The sequence below is a fragment of the Lissotriton vulgaris genome, chromosome 3_2 (genome assembly GCF_964263255.1).
Source record: "Lissotriton vulgaris chromosome 3_2, aLisVul1.2, whole genome shotgun sequence".
Classification (NCBI taxonomy): domain Eukaryota; kingdom Metazoa; phylum Chordata; class Amphibia; order Caudata; family Salamandridae; genus Lissotriton; species Lissotriton vulgaris.
The window spans coordinates 99,946,151-99,965,882 of NC_141690.1; the positions used below are offsets into that span (position 1 = coordinate 99,946,151).

At 42.9% G+C, this 19,732-nt stretch overlaps 1 protein-coding gene across 2 annotated transcripts in view; it reads left to right on the forward strand.

Moving 5' to 3' along the window:
- FAM184B (family with sequence similarity 184 member B) overlaps positions 1–19,732 on the forward strand; it is an 856,462-nt gene that overhangs the window by 186,569 nt on the left and 650,161 nt on the right. For both annotated transcript variants that reach the window (XM_086964049.1, XM_086964050.1), the window contains exon 2: positions 1,793–2,563. In XM_086964049.1, coding sequence (XP_086820175.1) covers positions 1,793–2,563 — 771 coding nt within the window. The remainder of the gene's footprint in view (positions 1–1,792; positions 2,564–19,732) is intronic.

Sequence of the window (19,732 nt, forward strand, 5' to 3'; positions counted from 1 at the left end):
CTTGGAGTGTTCTGGATTTCTGTCAGGCTGTGACATAGGCATCAGTGCACAAGTTCACAAAGCACTTCTGCCTTCACAGCCAAGCCTGATGGTGTGGGAATTTTAGCCATTTGGTCCTGCAAGACTTATTGGTCTTAGTCATTCCACCACTCAAAACGTGGGGAGGTACTGCTTTGGCATCCATTTTAAAGGAGAGATTCCGTGGTAAGAAGAATCCATCGGAAGGACAAGTTACTTACCTTCAATAACACTCTTTCTGGTGTATAATCTATCTAACTGCAGATTCCTCGCTGTACTCACACCTACCTGTTCTGTGGTATGGTCTCTTTTCCTTCCTAAATCAACCTAAAACGTTCCAATTTAGGAATCTGCACACTGGAACTTATGATTATTGTTGGGATCCATGTTGATAGGCACAGACAGTCAAGAAAGAAACTGACGGCGCGCAGGGTGGCGCTTATATGCAGATCTGTTCATCACTTCAGGGGCAGTAAGAAGTCAACGCAGAGCCATATGGCGCCTCCTACTGGCATGCTGGAGCAAGGCTGTTTTAAATCTTCAAGATCCCCTCTGGTGCCTGGTGATTTTCTAAAGGTGAAGAATCTGCAGTTAAATCCACTAGAAAGAGAGAAAAGTGTTCATCTTTTTTCTATGCAATAGCAATGCAAAATAACAACAAATTTCTTTTCCCTATCCATAGTTGGTTTAGCCGCCAGCCTATAAATTAAGCATTTTAGTGTATAGTAAAGCTTTACAATGCCATAGTCACCATAACCAGAGTAAAACATACGTGTGTTATAAGAGCAGACAGTCATGCAAAAGATAAAAACAAACTACTTCAGGTAGACATTTAAATTATTGATTTAACATTATCTGAACATCACAAGGACAACAGGAAGTGAAATGTAAAAGATAAATACCTTTTTCCAGGGGTACAGGTTTAAAGAAACAACGTTCGTCTTAAATTGGATGAACTGCATTGGATACTTTATGATTTAGGCCAACATCACCATTAGAGCACTAGTACTGTCACAACAAATTTTATGTAACATAGCGTATTACGGTTTACCAAAAATGAGACTATCACATTACTACATCCAAAAGTGAACCCTAAGACCAAACAGCTCCCAGGTTAGCAAACTTCCCATATTGTTAATGAAAAACACTAAGGACAAACTGCAAGATTGTATGACACAGCACTTAGGAATGATGTGCATGACTGCCTCTCAGCTTTCAAAATAAGCCTTGTTCCAGTATGGCTTCCCCATATAGCCTGCTCATGGTGAAACCTCCTTGCTCCATTAGGCGGGTGGGCAATTCCTCAGTCGCATAATTGCATGCGGTTCTGTGGCCGACTAGGCACTGACAACACCAGCCTCCCAAAACAAAATGGTGGCAATTTTCTTCGAATCATAGGCTCAGCACCCAAGGTGCAATGCTTGAATTCTGTTTAATGGGAATGTATGGCAGTCTTTCTTATGTTTCTTCTTTGATTAAAGCTGTGTAGTGTCCTCAGTGCAACAGGTCTGTCAGCTAAATAACATAGATACATATGTAATAGTAATGCGTGTGATAAGTAGAGCGTATTCCTATGTGAACAGAATCGTTTTAGCAAAAAACAGGATGTTGGTCTCTATACCTATGATATATAGAATATTGACATACAATGCATAGTACATATCTGCAACAGTTTTTTTTCTCTAAGTGATGGGAAACTGTTTAAAACTGATTTAATTAAGTGTTAAAAACTAATTACAGGGGATATAACAGTACACGTTTGTTTATTTGACAGGTAATTTACTCATTGAATATGAAGAACGATGAACTCGAGGCCAGTATCCATGCCATTAAAGATTCTCATAAGGACGAGATTGATCACATTGTCACTGAGACAAAGGAAAAGATTAATCAATATAAAATGAAAGAACAAGAAGAATTGGATCTCAAGCAGCGCCTCCAGGCGCTAGAAGAGGCCATGGAGCTGCACAAGAAGTTGAGGGAAGAAGCCATCGCTGATTTGGCCTTGTACAAGAAGGAAGTGGAAGAGCGGGATCAAAGAACTGAGATAGAACATGCTGAAAAAATAATTTGCCTTTCTAAGGAGATGTTAGATATGAAGACTGACTTTGAAAAACAACTCCAACTAATGAACCAAGAAGCAGACAACCTAAGGAAAGAATGCACAGTCTATAGAAAAGAGAGCTTGGACAGAAAAGAGAAATTAAACGAACAGCACAGCCTGGAGCTGCAGTCCTTGCTTAGTGAAATGAAAAGCCTTAAGACAGAGAACCAAAAAATAAGCGAAGAATGTGTGCAGAAAACTATAAAATTACAGGCTAACTGTGAAAAAGAGAAAGAAGCATTGAAAAAGGTTCTGCAACAGTCCGTAACAGAGACACTTAAACAGTGGCAACAAAGGGAACTAGAGCAGAGGAAAGGTTTTCAGGCTCAAGAAGCAGCTCTGCAGCAGCAAGTAAAGAAGCTGGAACTTGATATTGAAGCTAAAAGCCAGAAGATTTGTGAATTAAAGAAGCACTCTCATAAAATGAAAGACAGGATACAGGTAAAAGCTATTGATAATACTATTTTGTTTAACTTGATTATAAAATATTCAGCTTGTTAAAGCAAACAATGTCACATGCACAGAATTTCAGCACCTTTGAACATTTGTCGAATTATATATTTGTTTTTTTAGCTAAGAGCAATATCTAATCGATATGGATTATTTATTTTATTTCACACATTCTAAAATAGGACTGAATGTGTCATCCACTTTAGCTCGAGTAATTGTAATTGTATTTATATAGCACATACTACCCCGACGAGGAGGTGAAGCACTTTTTGGCGAGTAGCAAGCAACTCTGGACCCAGAGGATTAATGGTGGATTAGTATAGGGAAATACAACATATTAATTGTGAGTCTGTTAATTTGATTGAATAGAACAAAGGAGGGATGGAGGAGGTAAGAGTCTAGATAGTGTTATTTGGGAGCTCCTGTAAGTCAGATGTGGTTTGGGATGAGTGAGATAGTTTAGGTAGAGTAAATTTTGAGAGAAGGATAGAATGAGACATAGAGTTGTGCATTAGAGGGAGTTGATGGCTTTTCTTTTTCTTTCTTTTTACAGTAAGAATAAAGTATTACATATATTGATACACAACTAGATATAAAGGGTTTACTTGTATTAAGAAAAGAAAAAGTTACATATGTTCAAGTATGGATAGATAGTTAGAAATTCAGACTTTCAGGTGTTGCTGTAGAACGTCACTCTTTACAAAGCAAATCTTGGTTACCAGTAATTTTGGGACATATGTATCAACACATTTCCCAATAGACACAGAATGGGCAAAACCATTTGATACATCTGGCCCTTTATTTTTTTAATGGGCAAGCATTCTTTTTCTCTGATATTTACAAAACATTTACAATAAAGCCAGAATCACAAAAGTTACACATTTCTTTTGCGTGGGAAGTTCCTCTGAGTTGTGCTCAATATCATATCTTTAATGTTAAATTCATTTTTTTATCATCACCCCATCAAACTCCCTTTCTCTCAATCCCAATACTGTTTTGTCCCCCTGTCCATAGAGCAGTGCAACAAATTAGGTCTAGACTTCCAAGTACACAGTCTAAGAGAAAACATCTGCCCTAAACATTTATTCCACCTTTCCATAGGATGCACCACCTTAAATTACCTTAGGCGTTTGCATGTCATTTCTCTGAATTTGAAAGTCTTGTGCTCAGTCAAAGGCAGTCAGATTGCCAGAAATGTGTCACCTGAGTCATTAATCATGTGGTTCAGGTTTAACATGGAAGGCCACTTACAAGCAATATGGGGATGGAGCGCCCTTCATTTTAAGCTAAAATGCCTTTGGTTAGGTTGAGCATTCAAGCCCTCTTGTATATACTGTAGTATATACTTCTCCTGGGCTTAAAGCCATTTTCCCTGCTATTCATTTGTTTGTTTCAGTGTCCTCTAAAAATCCTTGCTTGCTGGTGGTCAGTCCTGCCTCTTTGTCCCTCCTTTTTCTCTTTTGTTCCTCCCACAGAGCAGGGACCACGTTCTGCATGTTTACGCTTTGGTTCTTTATCTGTTTAGGGGATTATTTTTTTCTTGGTTTTCTGCTCGTTTTACCGCATGCCTGAGTTCGGTACCCATAGCTGCTTGTTTTGAATCTGCACGCAAGCATAGGAAGGTCCTCCTTCGCTCAGCTGTTCCTGTCCTCGGCGGTGACAGCCGCACAAATGAAATTGCAGCATGCAGCAGCACCTTGGGGGTCTTATACTATGTTTGGGAGACCCCTGGAAGTAACATATTATCAAAATACCTTCGGAAGTGGGGGTCGCTGGGCGGGACCTCTGAGTTCTTCAATCTACGGCATCAGCTTACAGCCACACCCCCTAAGGCATGCAATACTCTTGAACCTCAAAAGAAGGGTGTTTCACATTGCTGTTGTTCAGGAAATCCAGATAACAGGTGATGATGGACGGAAACTTCGGAAGTGTTTTTTTTGGATGGAGAAGAGGAGGGGTCATTTTTATCACACTAAAAACTCAGCATCTACCAGAGAGGTGTTAATATGAGTTAGACTATGAGATTCATAACCATGCACTAGCTGAATGGGGAACCCTGGTGGCAGATATTTCTCACTACTAGGGTCACTGTTCTCTTTCTCTTCTGAGTATGTATGCATCTGATGTAGCCCCTGGAATACTATTCAACTGAGCTTATGCATAGCCATTACTGACTAAACACTGCTAATATGTGGGAGGGACTTTACTTGCATGACTACAAGGTGACACATCGTTTCCACTTTTGCCAGAAGTGCCTAGCACCAGGCTGGTGAAAGACTTCTCCACTTATAGGATTAATTGTGCCCTAGGAGATATCTGGAGAGGTGCACACGTCTACATTAGTAAATACTCATATCACTCTCCCATTGCATTTTGTTTGTACTATAATTGCCATGCTTCACATAGCCACACATCTAACTGGGTGGACTACTAACTTATATACTACCTGAGCAAGATTTGTTTCAGACCACTCACCCCATTATATAATGTGATAACAAACTAACATACTGACATAAAGGCTACTAATAAACATGCTTAATGACTGAGTGGTGAGGGATACAATCAAAAAAGCTATAACAAGCTTTTATTAGAAAATATGGGATCGGATTGCATAGTACTGTGGGAAACGTTCAAAGTGGTACTGGAAAGTATGTGTATTAAAATGGTATGTGGGTGAGGCCAGTACACTATAGCTAATTAACATCACTTGATACAGATTAAAGAAACATGAAAAATGCATGACATTGGAAGCCTCTCAAGACAATGATCTACTGGCAATCAAAGAAAAATATGTTTAGTGCAGGAACTGTTATGTGGTCTCAATTATCAAGAATACCCAGCCCATTTATATGCAGATGGGGCACAGGCACATTATGACATAGACTGCCTCACCTGGTGAAACTGGAAATGGATAGGCTACTCTATTCAGTGATATGAGATTCAAAGGGTATTATTATGAATAGACCAATGTAAATAAATAAAATATTTTTGGATTAGTACTTGTGACACCACACCGCCCCTGGGAGACATACAAGGCTTCCTGGAGAAAGCAGTTTTGCCCTCACTTTCCCTCTGCAGTAGTGTATAGTTAGAGGCCCATTCTCCCCATTCTATCATCGAAGCAGGGAAGTCCATGAAGGTATTGATTAGTCAACCCTGGCTTTTGGCTAGAGGGGGTCGTGTTGGATCTGGCCCTCTCTGTAGGGTCACCCCCAAATATTTTGCCTTCAGCCCTCCTGTTTCCTGAAGCCGTTTTTGTTTGTCCTAGGACTCTGTGCACTTTACCACTGATACCCAGTGCTGAAGTGCTTGTGCTCATTCCATGAAACATGGTTAAACTGATTTACATCCTCTTGGCACATTTAATTTACTTGTAAGTCCTGAGTAAAGTGATAATGCATGTGCCCTGGCCTGTGTAAATGAAATGCTGCTAGTGGGCCTGCAGCACGTATTGTGCCATCCACTTAAGTAACGCTTTTAAACATGGCTTATGTCTGCCATTGCAGCCTGTCTCCAGCTTTAAACTGCCGTTTGACTTTGCAAAATAAACCTTGTGTCAGGCATAAACCCTCCTTTTTAATACATAGAAGTCACCCCTAGGGTAGGTCATAAGCACCACATAGAGGAGAATGCAGTGTATTTGTTTTTCACTACTGCAAGGCCCACCTTTCCCATGGGATAACATTGGGCTACCTTATTACATTTAATAAAAACAACATTTGATTGGGAACATGTAGAAATGCCATGTTTGGTCTCCAAATAATTTTCATTTAAAATCCCCTTTAATGGCAAATTTGCAGTTTTGAAAATGTAACTTTTAGAAAGTTGCCATTTTCTTGTCCTAACCACTTGGTGCCTTAAACCTGTGACCTGGATCACATGACTGGGTGTAGCTGGCAGTTGACCTTTATGTATTCCTCCCAGAAAGTGAGACAAAGGGGACTAGGTGTTGGTAGGATGGGGCATCTTGCCAGGATGGGAGGGGCAGAGCTATTGCCTGCCTCACTTACATTTCAAAGGGGCTGCCTCCAGTACACAAACAAAGAACAGGACACCAGTGTTTTGTATCCCTAGACCTATTGGAGCCTGGGTAGGGTAGGAAGGAAATTTGTAGAACCAGATGTAGGGGGTAGTCTACACATTTTCTCACGTCAAAGGCTGCTAGGGGAGGCTCCTCCATGTGGGCGGAGGAGATTCGCCCCACTGCTTTTTTGCAGTGCGAGAAGCAGAAACATAAAATGGTAAAACTACCATTTAATGTTTCTACTTCTCACACTGCCAGAAAGCAGAAGTATTTGGTGGGACTGGGCTAGTCGGGGAGGAGAGGCTTGCCCAATATTGCGAGCCCTCACTGAGTCGTCGGCTCTGTGGGACCGACCAAACCAGTCGTGCACACTCTCCCTTTTCTCCATGTAGGCTGCATGCAGCCTACATGGAGAAAATGTCTTCCCCATTGGCGTCCGGCTGGGCGCTATCCCCACCAATCGCAATGTCATTGCAGCTTTGTTATTGGATTAGGGGAGGGGAGGGAGGCTGCCTGATTCCTGTTCAGCAGCAGAGCAGGTAACCAGGACCCGGCCAGGAGCTGCGACAGCGAGGGACCCAGGAAGGTAAGATTCTTTTTAAAATGTTATTTACTCCTCTCCCCGCGCTTCCCCCCCACCCGCGAGTCATGCGGGCCACGACTGAAGGCCAGCACTAAGTATAAATATTCAAACCTCAGACCAACTCTTCAGTATGCTCCTTGACCTGTAGAAGAATTCAGAAAGACTGCCTTGTACTCAGAGGACTGCCTTCCTGCTACTAGAAGACTGCCCCGCTGCTTAAGACCTGCCTTGCTGATTGAAAGAGAGATGACCCTCTCCCTGTTCCCAGTAGGATCTGACTGACTCCAAAGGTCAGTTGGCTGACCTTTTGTCCGGAGCTACAGGTACACAACAAGCTTCAGAGGCCTTCCTGCTCAGTTAACCTGGTACAACTGGACCTGCCTGGACGTGCAACTGGATCCCAGGTCCTAGACCATTAGCTGGCACCAGAGTGCATGCCGCTGGAAGAAAATAAGAAATCCTGATGTTTTGGGCTCTTTGCGACCGTCAATGGGCTTGTTCGTGCCTAGATTCTGATATCCCTGATGACCGGTAATGTGAAGCTACAGTGAACCCAACTCCTCACACTACAGCGACCACCAATGACGACCGAGAGCACAACAACTGCACTTCGCGCTACAGCATCGACAGCCCTTAGTGACTGTGAACGCTAAGCTCCAGCAACAACTATCTGCAACGCTAAGTAAAATTAGGTAGGCTGTAAGGGAGGGTGGTTTTGGGTGCCAGATATGGAAAATTACTTCTTGGAAGTCCAGTTCTAAAGAGTTGTGAGATGGATAGTAACTCTGGTAACAGCAAAAACTGTGTGACTAAAGCTCCGACCCTTTTATTGTTTGGGAAAGAGATCTGGGTAACTTTGCTGACTAGAAGAAGCCCTCTGACACATTTGCTTGATGTAGCCAAGAGATGCAGGGACCGCTGTTTAAGAAGGAAAAACTGGTGTTGGCTTTTGCTCCAGAGCTGCCTCTGTAGTGCTTTCCACGATTTTATTTAAATGTGAATGGATCTATCCAGAATCATTGGTCCTCACGGGAGGTTACTCGTGTTGGTCAGCTCTCTGAAGCAGAAAAACATGCATATTGCAGAAATTTAGGCTCAAATACATAATTGCAGCTGGTCAGTTCCTAACATTCAACCGAGTAACACATGAGATTAAAATATAATGGGGCCGTGAAATGGATGATCCTTAGAATTCTCTGCCTGGAAAGATGTTACACAGAATTGGTGGCAGACATGCTCTGCATCTCTGTCGACACAGAGCCATAGATTTACGTTTTCTTATCAGCTTTTTGCCATATATGGTGCTGTAGATGTAGGGAAAGCTTCTTCAGAATCCACTGTGGCCAGTTGGATTACCTTCTGTATAGTTGTACTTCCAACTGCTCTTTCTGAGAGGGTCAGTCACTTGATTCTAATACTTCTTATTTCCCCAAAGTCAAGTCGAGGGCATTTTTCACACGTGTTCCTGGCACAGCGGTATTTAGGATAGACTAAATTGGTATTTCTTCAGTTGTCTTGTTGAGGAACCCGCCCTAAGGTGACTTTTAATCATCAAGACAGGACAAAGGAAATGACCCAGATCATGTGTGGAGTAAAAACTTACTATAGAAGACTTTGCATCACTGGCTATTATGTGTGTGTCCTTATATTGTATTGTATATACTTGCATTTATATAGTGCCTAATACCCCTGACAAGGCATCAAATCGCTTTTTCGGCGAGTAGCACGTTACTTCTGAACCCATAAATGATTAGTGGTGAATTAGTATAGTGAAAATATTAAAGTAATTTGAGTGGTGGATATGTTAGTCAGTTATTTGGATAGTGGAGGGATAGAGAAGGGAAAAAGGTTAGCATTTATATAGCGTTTGCTACCCTATATATATGTATTTAAGCTTTATGGGGTTAGAAGCTCATACTGTGCCAGTGATTAGTACGAATCTTATTAAGACGAAGTTGAAACTGTTACAACACCCTGCTTCTGTGGCAGTGTTTCATGGATTACTCTAGCAAGTCTCAACATTTCTGCTTGAGGGCCTGTTCCATCACAGAATAGTATTCCAAGTAGGCTAAGGCTTCCTGCTGTCATTTTAGTACTAGTTTGCACTGATGATGTGTTCGATCACAAACAATTTCAACCATTTCTCAAATATTTGAAAAGTTAATACTTTCACAAAAATATCCATATATTTGTTTTAAGTCTGAAGCAGTCCACTTAAAAGATTGCTGAATAATAGGGCGGTTCGGGGATATTTTAATTAATCTCAAAGCAAGTTTAAATAATAAATCCTTCCTTTGGCATCTGATAAGGCTTTCCAGATTTGCAGGATCTGCTTCTTGAGCCCCATCCTTAGTTGTCTGTAATCTGCGAGTTTGCTCCGTCAGGCGGGAGTCTATACCCAGCTCTCATCTAATTAAGGGCGTTGCTCTGTAAAACCGAACAGTCACCCTGTGGTCAGTGTCACTATCTTTCCAGTCGACTGTTATGGTTGGGAGTATGGCTCGAAATATGTCCCAAAGACCTGGTACATTCCCTCTCACACTTCCATCCAGCTGATGTGAAATTCAACACAAGGTAGATATTTTTATTAAGTGCAAATCCAAATGTTCTTCCAAGTTCCTACATCTTTATCCAGAGCGTTAAATGAGCGTAAAGGTTCAGCCTGGCGAGTGAAGTGTTCAGGTCCTGTGGTCCTCGTTGCCATGTGTAGGAAGCATGTTGAAGCACAAGGGAGCAGGTTTATTAACATTTCACATAAGGCAGCGCAGAAACCAAAATGCCTGCGCTGCATGAGAGGGGGTAAGCAGGACAGACTCATACCTACTAAGATATGGCTCAGCTGCTCTCTTCCTAGTCGCAGGCACACAAGTGGGCTGCCAAGTGCCTCCAGTATATCTATGCACCCAATGGCACAGGCGTGGGCGTGATGTCAAGCATTGGTTTTGTACTGAAAGGCTATCCTCCTAGTATGAAATACTAGACTCCGACATATTTTAAAAACATTTTCAATTTGTATGTGTGCTGTACATTGTAGCACACATGCAAACTTTGAAATGTTTGGAGAAAAAAAGCGTCACGTTTTTCTCCTTCTTTGCGGCTGCTTCAAAAGGCATATATTTTGGTGCAAACCCCTGTCTACAAATATTAATAGATGGGGGACTTTGCTTCAAAAATGATAACATAGGAACACTGATGTTCCACTGTCAGAACGCCCTCTTGATGCATAAATTAACGAAAATTGCTATTTGCATTACTTTTAGACAACATTCCAGCGCAAAAAAATGTTTTTTGTTGGGAAGTCAACAGTTTATTAAGACTTTGAGCCAGTTTATGTTACTTTTTGTGACTGTCAACTAGCAAAAGTCTTGCTAAATCTGCTCCACGTTCTTTCTGCGTCAATAGCTTCCATATTGTGCTTGTTTCGGCAGCACATATTTTAATATTATTTTTTCCTTTTAATTGAGTTATTAGCAAGGTGTCATTTTACTCATCATTTGAGGTAGTCACTCTACTGGCGCTCCGAATGTACAGGAGTGAGGTTTCCAAAGCCATGCTTTGGACAGGTTAACGGCCCCATTAGTCTTTCCTTCCTTTGCTATGTCTCGCCTATGCAGCGTGAATACGCTGAATAGGCAAAAAGACCTTTAGCTATCGCTTTGGCGTTTCAGTCAAAAACGTGCACGCGTTCCATTGCCTTCAATGGCAACGCGTGCACGTCTGGCGATTCACTTGCTGGAGCGAGCGCCGCCATATGGTAGCAATAATCGCTCTCCCAAGGGAATTGCGCAGCCCCCCTCCTCCCCCCTGCTGCCGCACGCGCACTTCCCTCTGCTGCCGGCAGCCTGCCTCGCTTGTGCTTGTTATTTTCTTATTACAGGAGCGTTCTTACACTTGAACGAGTATTTAAAACGATAATGATGCACCAAGTCACTTGCATTAATGTTTTACAAGTGTCTGGCAGCGTCACTGGGCTCTGCTCCTAGGCAGTAGCGCCTGAACACTGTTTTTCTTATCAGAAATCGCAATGAAGCTCAGTGAGCATTAGTCCAAGCACTGTCTCTGCATATGTGGAAGAGGTGTGGCGTAGCGGCCAGGGCGACTGATGCTGGACGCTGGGGATCACGGTTCAATCCCCGGCTCCGGTGGCACGGGTCTGCCCAGTACTATGTGACGCTGGGCAATAGCTTGCTTAATCTTCCCAACGGCCCCCAGCGCCTTGACACCTTCGGGTAATTGTTTGCACTTTACAAATACTGGACATTTACATTTACATCTGCACCAGTTTCCAAATACACTAATATTATTTCTAGGAACATAAACAGTGCTCATAATCCCGAGCGCAGGGCGGCTGGCAGCCTGCTTGGGGAACATTATTGCAAACATCCTCTATTGAGGGTGATTGGCAGCGGGAGGAGAGAGGGTAGGGACCGGTGGCAGTCGCACAAGCAGATAACCTGGTGGAAGATACACATGTAGGCTCCCACATATTAGCCCAGAGCTACAGCTTCCACAGAAGCAGCAAACTAGTGCCAGAGCTAAACCTAGGTTCTGTTGCATTGTAGAACTTTTTTTTTCAATGTTTTATATAGCGCAAATTGGGCCCGAAGGTATTAGAGCACTTTACATGAGCACCAGTTACCTTACAGAAGGACACATTCAATTTTTGGTAGGTACGGGGAGATTAAGTGATTTGGCTAGAATCATAGGATGTTGAGCCCACCTCTGAGACTCCAACCTGGTTCTCCAGCTCCAAAGTTGCCAGCTCTGGCCGTTAGACCACATCCTCTCCCCTTACAGTGCACTAATTATAATTGTTACATACATGGAGAATGCACAGACTTAAAGGTTGCTGCACAAAAAGAACATGCAGTGTCAGTGCTGATCGCCTCCTGACAACTTTCTGTGGCACAATGTGCAAGGTTTGAAAAAACCACATTGTTGCAGCACACATTGTGTGGGATGTGGAGCCGGCAGGTGAGGAAATCCGATAAAAGATCTAACAACAGATTATGGAGGTATGAGATGATGGCTCAGTCCAAACCACCCTCCAAACAAACACAAAACAAGTACTTTCTATCCCATAATGATCAAAAGACAATACCTGTTCGATTTACAGAGTAGATTACAGTGTTTTAACTGTCTGTGTACATTGTTATTGCAAAATATCATTTGTGTGGCACCTAATCTGCAATTAGAAAGGAGTCGTTGCACCTTTTTAGTAGTCTGGGTATGACTTTCCAAATGACTGATGCAGAAGGAAGTGTGATTCCATTTTGTGGAGGTGAGCAGACAGGCTAATGGTGTTGTCAGTTTTAATGAGTAGTGGGTTTTCTTTAAGTCTGAAAGGCTGTACAAAATTGGTTATGCGTTTTCTCTAGCTTTACTTTAACTAATTAATGGCAAATATATATGTACTATGTAGCCAACAGTGAAGAATATTTTACTAGTCAGTAACCTTCAGCATTTTCAGGCTGCGTAAGGTAGGTTTGGAGTTCTGTGTTAAAGTGTGCTATTGTAATTTGATGTGCAACATGTATTGGTGGGCACCCAGATAACTACTTTTAGGCTTCCTTATCTGTGCTGTGTTGGAATGGGTATGGTGTTCTAGCACGTATATTATAATGTCATGTATTTGATTGTTTTATTCTTGTTTGCCCTTTTTCTGCTGCCTTCCCTTTGCTCTCTGTACATATCCTTTTCACGTGGCATGTGCCTGGGATTTTCATACTCTATGCGAGCACTAGAACCGGGAGGAGGGATATCTTGGAAATGATGCTCAAACCAACATAGGTGTTGTTGTTGGTATTTTAATATCTAATTATATGTAAATGTGTGTAAATGTAGTTGAGCTTATATAGCGCACAGCTACCCGCAGAGGGTTTTCCGGCGCTTGCTTAGGGAACCCGTCCTGATATTCCCCTGTGTGATAGCCCCAGCAGGGTATCCACAAGGTGAAAGTCAGGCATCCCGCCACGAGGGGCCGTTGTGGAGATTAAGCAAGCTATTGCCCAGAGTCGCAGATTGTGAACCCGTGAGTCGAGAAGGCACCGGAGCGAGAATTATCGAGTCCGTGGAATTTTTAGCCCAAGACCTGCCGAGGCGGGGAATTGAACCCTGGTCCACGACCGATCTCAGCTTCCGGGTCTGCCGCCTCTAACCCCTGAGCCACACTTCTCCATGGCACATGTTTGTGGGGTTGGTTCATCCATTCATGGTGACAGCTGTGCACACCTTTGCATGACGACTTTGAGAACTAATCTGAAGTGAAGCCAAAAGCAGAAAACATTTTCACTGGGAGAGAGGTCTAATGACCTGCCATTTTTTTAACTTCCTACTATATTTTTTTATTTGGTAGACTCTTTCTTTTCAATGTTGTCCACTCAACAGATAACGTAGAAATAAGCCCGACACCATCACATCACACTGTTAAACTTATCCTTATTTTCTTTAAAAATCATTTTATAACCTAACACACAGCAAATGAGGGTGTCACTTGCTGCAGCGCATGAACTGCATTTTAAGCTTTTGTTGACTTGAGCGCCAATGCGGGCTTTCAATCCAAATGGTCCCTTTTCACGAGAACGTTTACTGAAAAATCCCTGAGAATAAAACCAGTATTCGATCGAGCCTGGAATGGTTTCACTGAACAATGTGTCTGGTACCTTTCAACTCAAACAGAGCATTAACACCGCAAACGGGAAGGAATTATTACTATACGCTATCCTTCTAGGCCGGTTCAACTCAACATCTACACATTATGACAGACATATGTCACGCCGACCTGCACGTGTGCAGAAGGAGCACTACATACGCACAGGGACCAACACTGTACCGGATATAAAGGATTGCAGGTGGGTGGTGACACCACAGAGGGTGGGGGTGAAAAATAGGGGCTGCCTGTAAAGCGAAAGGGGCTCCCTACAGACGTATGAATGCATGCTGGTAACTAAAAATCAAGCATTGGCATAGCCAATAGATCTTGCCTTTGGGACCTTATAAGTGTTTATCCATGCAACAGTTGATGTTGTTGCTCTAAGGATATTGTGCTGCATAAATAAATACTTAGAAGATCCCAAAAGCGAGACCTATTGGCTATGCCAATGCTTGTTTTTTGTGTGTTAATGGTATCCTCCTGAACCTGACACTGTCTTATTCAGGGGTGAGGCGGCGGACTTTGCACAACATCCACGGGGCCCTCTGTCCTTTTAGGTATGGATAAGTCATTCTCTTTACGTGCTTGCGCCATGGATGGTTACTGCACTTCGGAGTCCCCATCCCTATGCATATCCCATTCAAAGAGTTTTTAGGTTTTTGCGTTTATAATGTCAGTTTGAGCAACAATTGGGTGATCTTTTTGTTTTGTTTTTGTCCTCACCAATGTTCGTGTTGCTTGTTTACTTTCTTGATTTTTTGTGTCTGGACACTTTATGACGAGTAGGCTGGTCCATCTGTGTGCAATCGTTTCAGGCTAACCTTTGCTAAAATGTTTATTCTTTTCTGATCACTCTGCCTGGCGGACTACACAAGGATTTTTCCTGCTTGCCTCTGCTTTTCTGGCCTGTCTTTTGCCATATATTCTCAGTGTGTTGGAACATCCCCATTGTCTATGTGTCGGTTGGGAGGTTGTCATCCTATTCTCCACATTTGAGCCTGCAGAACCCTGCGGTTCTTTTTAGGTTGCATTGCACATTTGTCCTTGTGCACATTTTTTTCTTGTGGACAGCGAGTCTCAGGACACCCTGATCCCGTTGACTGCCATTAACTCGTGCTTATTTGCCTTTGTTTTCATGCTTAGTGGCACTTCTCCCCTCTTCTGGAACCGGAAAATGTATTAAACACTTTTATATTCCTGATATGTAAAAATGAAGGAAAGACTGGAAAGGAAATATTTGAATGTATATATATCTGTGTTATCCCTGTAAGTAAGTGCATGTTGAGTAACCATCCTTGACAACCCTGCCACATTGTGCCCAAAGGAGCATCACTCGTGGCCTGGGGGTTATGTTCACTACTTCTCACTCTAAAGTTCAAGTCTCGCGATGGACCTGTGACTGCTTAAAGGCCTGCTGAATCACATGGTGTTTTCAAGCATCCATTTAGTAAGTGAAGAGGTAAATAATTGTTTCTGCTTTGGCCTCAAGATCAGTTCACTCATAGGTTTCCTGTGCATCGTTTTCTGTGATTTGCCCTATGTCCTTCACTGGGCATCACTCTTTTTGAAGCTTGTTTTATTTTGGTGCCACGCATAGGTGGGCTCCATCCCGAGCCCTTCCTGATGAGGAGCTGCTTCACTGGCTGTTTTTGACCCAACTTATGTTTCCCGATTGTCTTCTTGTTTACCCTCTCGCTTTCATGGTGCTCTGTCCTCACTGATCCCCTTGTGTTAGTATTTCACTATGGTCTTTTGAGCGTGCTTGCTTTTGATCCAGAGCTGCTCCAGAAATTCTCTGTAAAATCATCACCTTATCCCAAGGAGCTAATCACAAATTACACATCAGGCGACCCATAACACTGCAAATCATTGATACACACATTTACCCTGCTCCGAGGATTCGGTGAAGACCAAAGGAGAGCTGCTGGATTATAGTGGAGTGTCTAAAACTACATTTTATACATTATCTACATCTGCAGTTTAACTTTTAGTACCATGGATTTATTTTCAAGGAAAACATTTAAAACACCCTCTATTAATTTGTCAATGGATCTGCTAGTAAAAGTTAACTAAAGGACAACAAGACCAGCTTAATTGTCCATTTATTTAATTTTATTTTAGAGACTAAATCTCCTAGCATGATCTCTACCTTTTATTCTTGAAGAGAAACTTATTTAAACATCAATAACCTAGTAGAAAAGTTTAAAATTCAAAACATTTATTTATTAGCATGACAGTTTGAAAATAAGCAAAATCTTGTATTACCAAATTTTGAAAACGCAGACATCAGCATAAGGACAGAATAGTTCCCAAAGAACACCTCTCTATCTCTCTCGATGATCCCCTCTCATAGGACTCCGCATCCATTCAAAATGTAAAGTTCAGAAAATGTCAAAGTCCCTGCGCCATAAGAAAAGTTGTGCAGACTGACAGCATGTTGAGGTGCAAAGATAAAATCGGAAAAGTAAGCATAAATCATCCTTCCAAATGTCCTCTTTATACCCTTTTGCACTAACTTATCTATCTAAATTTTGTAACTTTGGGGTTTTAGACTGTCCGTGATTGGTTACTTGAGGGGTGGGTGAGCATCACCTGATCACATTTCTGTTCATTTACCACAGAGTCATCGTTATAATTGAAAAAAATAGTAAGCCCATTGTTCATTTCATGCTTCTTCCGCTTATGTCCTTTAATTTGTTATTCGATGCTCTATTCCCACGTTCAAGATACTGACATTCGAAAAATTGGCATCCATTCCAAAATGCAGGCCACACTGTGCTTGACCCATTCTGTACAGGCACAGGCTGCTTGTTCATCTCCCCTTCTGAACTCACACATGTGTACTTCCTCGCAACTCGGAATCGCAGTCAGCCTCCATTTTGTGTTGGCCACATAGGCCACATTTTAGGAACTATTATAGAAACAAACACAAATTAAACGTACATTTTGAGAAATAAAGCCCTTCTGTTTACCTCCCCCCTACTAATAGTATCCCAGTTAGTAGTTTCCTAGCTTTAAGCAACATATATGCATTGTTTACTTACCAATCTTCTTTATTTATGCCACAAATAAACAGACAGAAAGCACATTCATGCAATTTTCAATTGAATTATGACAAATGCGTACTTTTTAAGACACAATACGTTACAAATTAGTAGATTACGATTTGCAACTACATGCAATTTTAGTATCCCACGTGTATTTATGGAGGTGCATTCTATTCTATGTTGGTTAATTTCAAACCCACACAATTAATACATATTACTGTTAAGGAGGAGTAACTTCACAAGGGATATACAAAAATTTTTGTTTTCACCTTGCTCCATCACTTTCTGTTTTTTAAAAAGTTTTTTCCTGATTTAGTGGTCTTCTGTGCTCCCAGTATCTCCATTGACTATCAATGCTACTGTGATCAATAACATCGCCCCAGTGGGGGTCCTCCACATAATGAGAGGCCTTTGAGAAATAAGAGCAGGATAAAGATCAGACAATACCTCAACAGTTCCCACCCTTACCGCTCCCTCGTATTCACTCTTTTAGTGTGCACCGAACATCCCCCAACCCCGGTAGATATCGACCCCAGCAGATGTCCGATGCATGGGTAAAGTCTGAAAAAGCCATAAGCTGCATCAATCGAAGATATTTCGGGCATGTCAGTTCGCTAAGCTTAATGGAAAGTTGTGCTATATATGGGGTCCACAGTTCTTGGAGCTCTGGTTTGTGGGTAGTGGACAAAGTTATCTTTTCCATACCTAGAATGCCCCATAGTTTATGGAGCCAGTCCTTGTGGGCCAAAACCTTGTCTGTGCCCGAGTGTGAGAGCTATCACTGTAGCACTGCACCAAGTACTAGGCTAGTGTGTCAACTGGATTTCAGGGGAAAGGTCTGGGGGTGGAGAGCCCCAGCACTATGGAGGCCGGGAAAAGTAGGAGTTGCGTGACAAGATGCGTATCTATGTCCATCAGAACTGCATCCCAACAGGGAGTTAGCTTCGGACAAGTCCAAAGCAAGTGGAGGAGTGTCCTCTGGGTTCCTCAGTCTATCCAATAGTCTTTACTGCGAGTGGGATTGATCAGTGCAGCCTGGTGGGTGTGTGGTACCAGTTCACTATCTTGGAAGCAGTTTCCATGCTTGCTGTGTTATGGGCAGTGTGGCATGTTCTGAAATAGATGTTCACCCATTCTTTGCGTGTTAGCGGTCTCCCCTGTCCCACCATTCTTTGCGTGTTAGCGGTCTCCCCAATCCCTGTTCCAACTGTCTCTGGTGCAGGGTCATCTCCTTAGTGTGTGATTGGATCAGGATGTATAAGTCAGTGATGATTTGCTTGTATCCCTCTTTGAGGATGAGTGATTTTTCAAAATGGGTAAGTATCCTCTGTGCGCCCCACCCTTCATCAGGGTGAGAAACACAGTGCCTATTCTGCAGATAATAGAGGCATTTCTTTTCAGGACGTCATAGTCTGATTTTAGTTGTTCGAAAGGGATAGGTCCGTCAGTTTCAAAGAAGTGTCCAATGGACCTGCAGCCACACTGCTGCCACACTTTGAAGGGCATGGGATGAGGGCCTGGCATCCAGAATTTCCATTGCGGCAAAGAGAAAGTATCAGCCCAGTCCTGATGGCTACTCTGTCCTATACCCTAAGGTGGCTCTGGTGATCAGGGAATAGTGTAGACCTCCACACTCTGTGTTTCCACTGCTTCCAAGGGATTTTCCAGGGTTGTTCCCCAGCTACAGTGTGGTCCATAAACCACCAATGTTTCTCCGATTTCAGCCAACTTCATTCCACCAGGAAGTGGAGTTGGCTGCTTGATAGTAGCGCAAGAGGCTGGGTACATCTAAGCCACCTCCACTGGGGGGGGGGGCAAGAGGATCTGTTTGCAATGCATACGCAGGTGTTTGTCGTCCCATATGAAGTGGTTAGGTTCTGCCCGGAAGGTTTTGAGCATGCCCACCGGGGGAGTCAAAGCCTAGAATAAAAATAGGACCCTAGGGATATTGTAATTTTTAGTACTGCTATTCTTCCCAGCCAGGAAAGGGGGTAATGTCTCCACTGAGCGAGATCCACCTTGATTTGGACAGGAGCTTGATAGATGTAGAGCACCATATCAGGGATTTTAGGAGCAATCATTACTCCATGGTATGTTATTGAGGAAGCATCCCATGTGAAAGGGCACTGGCCAACTAGCGTCTTCTGTGCAGGGAAAGAGATTGATAAATTGAGGACCTGTGACTGCTGCTGGGTAATGCAAAAACCAGCCACCTTCCCAAACCAGTCCAGTTCGTCCATGAGCCCAAAAGCCACTGTAGAGGGTCTACTAGCAAAAAATGTAAATGTAAATCTGTATTAATAAACCGCAAACTACTCACCCTTACGGGTCTCAAGGCGCGGGGGGCCATCGTGGAAATTAAGTGAGCTATTGCCCAGAGTCACATGGTGCTGAGCTGAGCTGCCACAGGAACCAGGGATCGAACCTTGAACCCTGTGCTCCGAAGTCAGCTGCCCTGGCAGTTGCACCACACTTCTCCACTAGCACTACAAGGACGTCATCTGCATAAAGACTGATAGTGTGCATGTCCTCACAAACGGAACACCACCCCAAACCGAGGATCCTCTCTAACTCATTGGGTCAGGGGCTCCATGTACAGGGCAAGAAAAAGGGGGGACAGTGAGCAACTCTGGCGAGTCCCTCAGCGTATGGTGAAGGTGTCATTGACCTAGATCGCCGCTCTAGGGTTGCTATAGCTGCTGAGAATCCACTTGCGGAACCTGGTGCCAAAGTCGATGTGGTTTAGAGTGGACTCCATATAGGACCAATACACTCTGTCAAAGACCTTCTCAGCATCTATGGCTAAGAAAATCACCCCTCACTGTGAGCGCTGCACCTCATCCATCAGGTGTAG